Source organism: Lactuca virosa, chromosome 2, assembly GCF_052849685.1.
Source record: "Lactuca virosa cultivar CGN04683 chromosome 2, Lactuca_virosa_CGN04683_v6, whole genome shotgun sequence".
NCBI classification, from domain to species: domain Eukaryota; kingdom Viridiplantae; phylum Streptophyta; class Magnoliopsida; order Asterales; family Asteraceae; genus Lactuca; species Lactuca virosa.
In genome coordinates, this window is record NC_136427.1 from 231,020,145 (window position 1) to 231,030,130 (window position 9,986).

Here is a 9,986-nt window from a genome sequence, read left to right on the forward strand (position 1 = left end):
AGAGTCCAGATCTGAAGTTACAACTTCAGATCTTAGCTTATACCCAAGAATGGCTTCTTATTATGCTAGAAAAGTCCTAAAATCCACCCAAAAGAGATCTAGAATGAAATGGGGTTAAGATAACAGCTTAATACCTTCCCAAAAGATGCCAACTAAAGTAGATCTTGATTCCCACGAGTTCCTTGCTTCAATCCACTTGTTTCCCCAAGTTTTTCCTCACCAAGATCCTTCTTCCAAGCTTGAACACACCAATGAAGCACACACACACACACACACAATTTAGGGTTTTAGAGTGTCAAGGGGCTGTAAAGGGAAGTCTTGGGGAGGCCAATGATCCTTTAAATAGGGTGCAAAACCCCGAAATTTAGGGTTTCATCTGCCAGCTCCTACTCGTCGAGTCCCTTCTCGGACTCGGCGAGTAGGTCACTAAAACACGTAGACCAACCCGCTGCTACTCGACGAGTAGGGCAACTAACTCGTCGAGTAGACCTTGAAATCAAGAAAATCTTATATAAAAATCAATACCTGAGAATCGGGGCGTTACACCTATTCTAATAAAAGAATAGTTTTTTATTCTTCTTTTATCATGTGTCATTATATTAGGCCTCTTAATTAATGTCATGCCACTTATCAACTTATTGATTCTCCATTTCAAATTTCAAATTTCAAATTTCCCATTATAGTTTCATTAAATTAATAACATTAGTATAAAATTTTAAATAAAGTTAATACAGATTATAAATTAGTATAATTTCACGTATTTATTTAAATTAACGGTTATAATTTTATATAACTAAAAAATATCTTTTAGTTAATAATTTATTTAAAATAGTTTATTAATAATTTTGAGTTTTTAATATGAAAGTTTAATTAATTTTATGACTTAGGTTACTATGAGTTATATAAACTAGTAAAGAAATAAAATGAAGGAAAGACATACATTATTTAAGGCAATTTAATAATTTTATTTTTTAAATTAAATGAGGCAATTTAGTAATTTTAATTTCGGATGGGACAAAATACATAAAGAAATATGCTGAAAAAGACTAATTTTACAAATTTCACAAGGTTTGGACTGAATACTGGAAAAAATGCAAACCATAGGGACCATTTTTGCAGTTTTGTCAAAAATATATTATAATTCTTATAAACCATATTTATATATCTTTATTTATTTCCATTAGTATTTTCGTCCCCCATATAACTGCTCGAAAAAATAAAGTTATATGTATTTGCCAAATCACTTCCAAGAAAGCAACCTCATCACTGTAACTTACAAATCAACCCAGAATATCACATCAAATAAAAAAGCAAAATCAAGATTAGTTCATTTTCCAAACACAAGTTACTCTATCTCCGGGCAGGGTGGTTACCATCCACCGCTGGCGGCGGTGGCGGCTGTACTCCCTGAAACCCACTTCCACCATGACCAGTCACCGTCACTGAACCATACGAAACATTAGCCGCATCTTGTGCATCAGAATTGGACCCTCTTCGTGCATCATAACCAGACCCACGTTGCATATCATACCCAGGTCCTCTGTACAAATCATAACCAGGTCCACCATGTCCTACTCTATGTGGATCATATCTTTGTGGCTCATACCCCGGTCCTCTTTGTGGTTCATAAGGTGGTGCACCAGGACCTGGTCCTTTATGAAGACCATAACCTGGAACCGCTGGTCCAGGTCCATAACCAGCACCCGCAACACCATAGGCTGATTCAAAAGTGTGCTGTCCTACAGGATTATGTCCAGAAGCTTCTTTCTCATTGTAACCAGCATAGGGCCCACCTGCAATGTAATTTGGAAGAAAAAAAAAATCAACAAATTTAAAAGCAGAGATATTATATCAAAAATGACGTACCAGCCCTCCTGTCGTTTTCAGCATGTTTCTTTAATTCAGCTCGAAGCTTTTCCACCTCACTTGCCATTGTCATATAGTTCTTTTCCATCACCTGAAGAGACTCTAAATGATCGTTGTAAACTTTCTTCTCATACTCATAAGTTGCCCTACAATGCTGATACTCTTGTCTAAGCATGTCAAGTTCTGACATCAAAGCAGGAACTTGTTGCAAATCCATGTGAACTCTCTGATGATCTTCTGTTAGTTTCTGTACTCTTGTAACGAGTTCTTCCCTAGCTGAAACCAAGCTCTGTGCTTCTGTTCGTGCCTGATGCAGTTCTAGTTTAAGTGGCTCTGCACCTTGGAGATCTGCTTCCATTTTCCCGATTTTGTCTAAGATCCCCATTATTTGATGTTCTCTTTCTGATTTTACACCTCCTATGTGGTTATGTAACATTTGTAGCTCATGTTGTATGGCTGCAACATCATGCCTCAAGGTTCCATGAGTAGCAGCTAACCTCTGGTTTTCTGTTGCAAGTTTCTGCATTTCCATGTGCTGTGCAGCAAGCTTTTGTTCCATGATTTCTGGATGTGGTAACATATCATATGGAGGAAAACGACCATGTTGAGGATGGATTTCAGGAGGAATGGAATCATGATGTCCGATTCCAGGGCCAGGTAGTGGACGCCTTAAATGGTGAGGAGGAGGAAGTCTACCTTTGCTTCCCATTGTGATAAATAGTAAAATAGATGAAACTGAGAGGAGACCAAAAGGAATGATCAGTATCTGTGTACTAATTATAAACTTCCATAAAGAAGATATTCCAGGAATCACAAGTGCTTGCAAACAGGCTAATCATTAGTCTCTTAACCATGTTTTAATTCATCAACATATATAACCTAATAGTTACTTAACTCCATTTTCGTGGTCTTCCTAGAACACAATCAACAACTAATTTTCCTCCAAATTCAACAATTTACAGACTTTAACAGCATACCATAATTTGATATTATATGCACGATCTTAATTCCGTTGCAGATACGACTTTAGGGCAATAATGATATTGGAGACGAGAAATAAGTTTACACTGCTTCACTCGGTAACAAGATGGCTTAAATGCAAAATGGGGGAAATCGAATTTCTCAGAGAGGTCAAATTATGTTGGAAAACCACAGTTGGATTAAAACCCTAGAAGGAAGTGGAAATTACCTTTAGGTTAATTTAATCAAGACGATCCGTGAAGAAGCTACGAGGCCGATTTGATGGTGATGACCGACGATGCATAAATTTCATACCCTAATCTTCAAACGTAGTTTTGATTTCCATGTACAGAAAAATCTGATTTTGCAAAAATGAAATTTGGGCCGTAGTTATCAAGGTTTCACGTCTGTACATGAAGGTACAAACCAGTGAACCACCTCTCCATAAAAGGCCAATAGGACTGGGGGTTTCATTTCATTCTATTCTAATTATTTGATAGTCGCTAACTTAAAACGTCTGTCTAGGTAAGAAATCCTGACTGAGTAAGAAATCTTATTGTTTGATTGTACATCTGACCGAATGTGCTGAGTGATGAAAAATGATCATTTTACCCTGCTGTTATATATAGTGATGGATTAAGTTGCTGAATAATTATAAAAACATACACATCGTCATACGAAATGTAAATTACACACAAATAAAAAATGTCATACAAAATGTAAATTAAACATAAATCATTTAATATCCAAATAAAAACATAATGAAATTTAAAATAACATAATAATTTAATGTAAAGTAGGTGAAAGTAGTCGATTTGCAATCTGATCACGCAAAACACGCATATATTCAACGGCTTCTGGAGCCAATTCTATGTCTTGTATGTTTTCTCTATCAATTCCCCCACCTTGGACGTCAGGAGTAACCATAGTGTCCTCCTCAAAATTTCTAAACAAGTCATCTTCTATATTGTATTTCCTTATAAAATTATGGACCGCGACACAAGCAATGACTATGTCTCTTTGCACTGTAAAAGGATAAGGAGCCATTTGTTTTAAGATTGAGAATCTCGCCTTCAATACACCATAAGCACGCTCAATAACATTTCTAAGTTGTGCATGAGCATAATTGAACCTTTCTTCTCTAGTTAAAGGTCTGCCTCTTCGAAAATCGGCTAACCAATACCTAGTATTGCGGTATGGAGCCATAAACCCACGAGTGTTTGTATATGCGGCATCACAAAGATAATATTTATCTGCAAACGAATGTGACATATTATATAATGACACATATTATATAAAGAAGATATATAATAAAAATTATATAAAGATTACAAACCTGGTGGAGGAAATGGAAATCCAGAAGTCGAATTGAATGCAACTTCTTTCAAAACTCTTGAATCATGTGCTATACCCTCCCATCCAGCCCAAACAAAGGTGAATATCATATCAAAATCACAAATTCCTATTACATTTTGAAAACATTCTCCTTTTCCTCTTCCTCTATAACGAGTTTGTTGATCAACGGGTACAACCGCATGTACAAGAGTTCCATCTAATGCACCTATTGCTCCGGAAAAAATATTTTTTAACCGTCTATGTCGTTCCGAGTTATGTCTTGTTGGATTAGGAGTTGTTGGTACTATAATTTCTTTTGCAAAACACATCATTGCTGTTAGAACCTCATGAAAACATTGATGAATCGTTTGTGTGGAGTGATGAAATCTTCCCTTAACCGCGCGAAAACGTTCATTATGTCCTATAACATGTAAGAATATAGCCATCTTCTCTTCAATGCTTATTGTCCTACTAGCTTGCAACCAATTTTTTTTGGGTAAAGTGGTTGCATAATAAAGCAAATGCCTCTTGTGTAAGACGCATCATATCGAAACATTGTGTAGGGTCTTCATACATCAAATCTTGCGTGTTGTGTTGAGGTTTCCATCGGAACATCCTCATCAAAATCATGGGCACTAAACTCTTCTACAGGACGAGGGAGTGTAGAAGATGGCCCCCAACTTTGAAAGCCGGTTGAGGTCGACCCTTCAAATAGTTGGGTGCAAAGATCAGGGAACAACAAGGGTTTAGTTTTCAATGACAACACGAACTTGTTCAACTGTTTACAATTTTTATAAATATTAGTATATGTTATAAAAATAATCATACTAATATTGTTATAAAAATATTACCTTCCCCTCTTCCTTCCATTGTTCATCGGTCAGATTAAATTTATTTTTTATAGGATCATATATATTGTCGGTTTTGTTTTTCAGTTTCACCCAAGCAACATACTTTGATTTGTAGTAGTCAAAGTGGTTTCTCATTTGCTTCTGATCAACCTCTTTACCATGTTCGTTTATCAATTTTTCGCGTATTGTCTTCCATGAACTTGCCTTAAGCCCAGAACCCTCACGGCCATTAGTGGTTAGTTCATGGATAGACGCATCAAGAAAAGTTTTGTCCTCACTCTCGTTCCAAACCAACATCCTAAAACATTAATATTTAAAGTAATTTATCATAACTTTTATCATGATCAAGAACAATTTCAAACATAAAATAATTTTATACTAATCAAAACCATAAACATTATTTGATCCAAATTCTACTCACTACATAAAACAATTTGATCCAAATTCTTCTCTTTATCAAACATGTAGTAATAAAACCATAAGCATTATTTGATCCAAATTCTTCTCACTACATAAAACAATTTTCTACTAATCAAACATGTAGTAACAAAACCATAAGCATTATTTGATCCAAATTCTTCTCTTTATCAATAAATTTATGAACAAAACGAAGTGCAATCTCCACTTTTTTCTCACTACATCACTTTCTCACCAAAGTGATTGCATAGCTTATAAACAAACTGATTGCATAGCTATAAACTTTCTTACCAAATTCTTCTCTTTATCAATCAATTTGATCCTAACTTCACATGGAACAACTCCTATTTCAATTTTCAAAATCTAACATCTAACTGTGGTGAAATTGAATGAGTATATCATTTTGAAGCATCTAAATTCATCAATTACAATAATCTATTACTTGAATTGTATGCAAAAAAAAATGTTATGTGGCAGCGTGGCAGCGAGAGAAACTGAAAAAGATAACCGATTTTGATTTCATAGCACAAACAATCTCATATTTCATAACATCAAAGCATACCCGATTTTGATTTCAAAAATTATTAACATACAAGGAGAAGAATAGCATCTGTTTTGATGAATTATAGTAGCCGATCGGAGATGGGGACCTCTCTTCAGCGGGTGAGATGGTTGCGAGATGGAGGCTTGATTGCGGCTAGATGGTGGCGAGAAAGCAGCGACCGGCGCCGGCGATACGACGGGGAACCTTTGATGGAGGAAGCGGCGATTTGTGTCTGTGCGCTTTTTTTTAGGTTACGATAATGGGTAATGGGGGAAGAAATAATACAGAGGAGGGTAGGAACGTCTTTATTCCCAGTCAGCAAATGATACAAAGCTGACCCGGTAAGAAAAAATAGCCACACGTCTGACCGAGAAAGCCAACTATCAAACAGCGACTGTCTGACCGAGTCAGCCCAAATCACTGACTCAGACCGGATCAGACAGGTATCAAACACACCCCAAGTTCTAATGTTTTATATCAGACAAAATTGCAAAAATAACTTAATCCTTTAATTATTTTGTAGAAAATAATAATAATAAAAAACTTAAATTACAAAAATAGCCACCAAAATCTTTTACTTGTCCATTTGCGAACGTGTAAGTCGATAAGGAACATTCGTGTGTTAGCGACTTGTACGTTCGCAGATGGACTCAGTCTATCTGTGATTTTGCGTCCATGATTTCCCTTTTTTTCAGGGTATAAAAACTTAATTTGTTTTTTCTTTCATTTTTCAAACTTTTTGTTGGAGAACTCTCTCTCTCTCTCTCTCTCTCTCTCTCTCTCTCTCTCTCTCTCTCTCTCTCTCTGGAGGTACTATGGACGATTTCATTTTTCAAACTTTTTGTTGGAGAATTTGTTTTATTAGAGAGGTTTTAAACAAATTTTTAAAGAAATAACAACTAAAGTGATAATTTTTTGCAAAACTTTATATATAATAAGGTTGTTTCGTAGTCAAACCCTATCAATTTCGTAGTCAAAATAAAAAAATAAAATTAAAAAAAATGCAAAATCGCAGGTGGGATGAGAGGAAATCGCAGATGAACTTATACAAAAAAAATCAAAAAAACTAAAAAAAACCACATGCGAATGTACAAGTCGCTAAAGCACGACTGTGCTTTAGCGACTTGTACGTTCGCAGATGGAATGCTAAAATCGCAGATGGTCTTAATCCATCTGCGATTTACATGGCTATATTTGTAATTTGGGTTTTTTTTGGTTATTTTCCACAAAATAATTAAGGGATTAGGCTATATTTGTAATTTTCTCTTTATATTGTATTTTAACATTAACTAGGATTTTAAAGTATTATAAGAGAGAAAAAGTGTCATTTTAGAAAGTTTAAAGAATAAAAGTGATATTTAAAAAAAAAAGAGAGAGAGAGAGGTAAAATAAGACATATTTAGAAAGCTCGAAGTTAAAAAGATAAAAATAACATTTTACTACAAAGTATAGAGTGGAAAACATTATTTTTAAGGAGATTGAATAAACTATTTGTTTGTGTATTTTAAAAAAATATAACCCATTTAATTTATTTATTTTTGCAAAATAACCACATTCTCCAGAATGGGTTGTTCTGAAACTTATTTCAGACTCGTTTTCGGGTGGACCGGCCCATTTCGTTGCCTCCGGAATGCCCATTCCAGAGTTTTTGTATGTGTTTCAGATCGAAAATTTGAATTTCCAAATCCGAAATATATTTTGAAAAAATTTGGACGCTTGACTTAATTTTGAATCTTGCTCCGACTTTCCGACGTGATTCTGACATGCAATTCCGATTCTGGTTCTGATCTCCGATGTAACATCCCAAAAATACAGATATAATTTTTGTTTTTAAAATCATTCAATTCATACGAAACTAATACCAAATATTCAAAAGAGTTGTATTGTAACATATCATCAGAGTACAAATCCCAAAATCACTAAGTGCGGAAAATATAGAGTGATGCGGTGCAATCATGTCAGGGCCTTCCCCTTCGAACTAGAGGTACCTGAAATTGAAAATTTTAAGCACAAATCTTAGTGAGTTCCCCCAACATACCACATACTAATCAAACATACTATACAAACATACTGAACAAACATAGTGCCAAGCATATATGGGTGTTGGCCTGACCCTTCGGTCTATTTCAACTAGATATTGTCATGAATATATGGGTGTTGGCCTACCCCTTCGGTCTATTTCAACCGGACACTGTCAACCATATATGGGTGTTGGCCTACCCCTTCGGTCTATTTCAATAGGATATCGGGTGTAATATCTTGTTTCGGATTGTTCCCATTTTGAATTGGTGATGAAGGATTAAGTGTTATCAAGCTACGGATACCTGAGGGGTCGGGTTTCGGACCTAGTTGGAGTTGGATAATATGCTTTGGATTGCTCAGGTATTCAGTTGGAGTTTTTGGACCAAAGGGTATTTCGGTAATATATCAGTTCGGACTTTTATGGAAAGTGGATTTTAGTTCGGCGTGTTGTAGGGCAGGTAGGAACTAATATTAGTATTAAGCGTCTCGATGCCTTTCTACAGATATATGGATGACCGGAATCGGGGTTGTATCAAGCGAGTTATGGTCTTCGGAAGAATTAGGGTTTTAGGAAAAACCCTAGTATGCGGGGCGTACCAATGTGGTACGCAGGGCGTACCGAAGAGAAAGGGATTACGCGATGCGTAGCTAGGAACGCACAACGTATATGCGGGGACTGTTGGATATAGTGTCTAAGTCCATAACTATATTTGGTATGTACTTGACCCGACCCGGCATGGTCCATTTGGGTTGCACTTCACCCGAACAATTTATGGATAATCGTTTGAGAATAGTATAAGTTATGATTTATTAATATATTATAAGTCCTAATATATTAATATAAAATCATATTATTTAATTATTATTGATCTATAATTAATTTAGAATAAATTTAGAGATCAAAAGTATGACTAATTAAATATGGGCTCTTGTATTTATATAGTGTGGGCTAATGCTTATTTGGAATGGGCTAGGCTTGCATGGAAAGTCCATGGATACTCCATAGAGCTTTAACCCATGGATCTCATGGAAATGAAAAGACATGGGTATTAGGGTTTACATGGATGTAACCCTAATCCACCACACTATATAAAGGAGGCTTTGGTTCTTGAAATTGCACTAGTTGATGTGTGTAAACCAAGAGGGCCGATTTCAAGAAGTTTGTGACTATTCTCTCAAGTTTCCAAGTTTGTGGTGATTTGTGACTTCCATTTGAGGCATCCACATTATTGGTGCTAGGCTCTCAAACTCCAAGCAATCAACTACTACTACAAGGTAAGTAATTCTACTAGTTTTATTTGATTCAAGTATCCCATGCCATGCTAGTTAGGATAAGAACCTTGGAAAAATAATTATTTGCATGTATCTTAGTCAAACATAGATCCAAGGTTTCTAGGGTTGCATGTACACCATAGGAGTGTTAGAATGCTCAAAACCCATCAGTGGTATCAGAGCCTGGTTTGTTTATTTGATACTTGATGCAAAAAAAAAAACTTGAAAAATCGAAGTTTTGTTCAAAAGCTCGTATCAAAATTTCAAGTTTTGTATATGTACTTACGATTCATGAAATTTTTGATATGAACACTCATAAACATATGAGTTTAGAAGATCATAGAAATTATGTGCTAATAATTGATTAGATTAATTCTTGATCTTTATGTGTTTTAATGGAGTCCATAACTAGTTCTTAAGTTATGGATAACCAAAAGTCACATTTATAAATAACCATTAAAAGAACACATAGGTTACAAAAAATGAAGAGTCTTCATTTTTAATAACCATTAACTCATAAGTTATGAGAAATGAAAAGTTTTGAAAGTTTACAAAACTTGCCCTCAAGTTTTGGAACATGTAAAGTCATATTAAAAACTTTAGTTCCAACCCCTAGAATTTTAAAAGTTAAAATTCAACCCTTATACTTTATAATATTATAAGTTTAATAATATTTATATATGTATAAGATCAAGTCGTCTTACCGCTAGTACGCCCCA

The 9,986-nt window shown here is 35.2% G+C and overlaps 2 protein-coding genes across 2 annotated transcripts; both read right to left on the reverse strand.

The window, feature by feature from the left end:
- Positions 1 to 1,205: 1,205 nt before the first annotated feature.
- Positions 1,206 to 3,289, reverse strand: LOC145160390 (sarcolemmal membrane-associated protein). The gene is made up of 3 exons (XM_079079556.1): positions 3,056 to 3,289; positions 1,867 to 2,601; positions 1,206 to 1,793 (listed from the first exon to the last, which is right to left on the reverse strand). The coding sequence occupies exons 2-3, from the start codon at positions 2,573 to 2,575 to the stop codon at positions 1,351 to 1,353; spliced, it is 1,152 nt and encodes a 383-aa protein (XP_078935682.1). The 5' UTR covers positions 2,576 to 2,601; positions 3,056 to 3,289; the 3' UTR covers positions 1,206 to 1,350.
- Positions 3,290 to 3,612: 323 nt separating this feature from the next.
- LOC145158278 (uncharacterized) lies at positions 3,613 to 4,607 on the reverse strand. Its single transcript, XM_079077195.1, has 3 exons — positions 4,296 to 4,607; positions 4,163 to 4,238; positions 3,613 to 4,079 (listed from the first exon to the last, which is right to left on the reverse strand). Exons 1-3 carry the CDS (start codon positions 4,605 to 4,607, stop codon positions 3,613 to 3,615), a joined length of 855 nt encoding a protein of 284 aa, XP_078933321.1.
- Between the last annotated feature and the right edge of the window lie 5,379 nt (positions 4,608 to 9,986).

Coding starts and splice junctions, on each gene's coding strand:
- LOC145160390 (XM_079079556.1), bottom strand. CDS start 2,575: ATGGGAAGCAAAGGTAGACTTCCTCCTCCTCACCATTTAAGGCGTCCA. Junction 1,794..1,866: donor TGAAAACGACAGGAGGGCTG/GTACGTCATTTT, acceptor ATTACATTGCAG/GTGGGCCCTATGCTGGTTAC.
- LOC145158278 (XM_079077195.1), bottom strand. CDS start 4,607: ATGGCTATATTCTTACATGTTATAGGACATAATGAACGTTTTCGCGCG. Junction 4,239..4,295: donor AAGGAGAATGTTTTCAAAAT/GTAATAGGAATT, acceptor GCTGGATGGGAG/GGTATAGCACATGATTCAAG. Junction 4,080..4,162: donor ATTTCCATTTCCTCCACCAG/GTTTGTAATCTT, acceptor ATTCGTTTGCAG/ATAAATATTATCTTTGTGAT.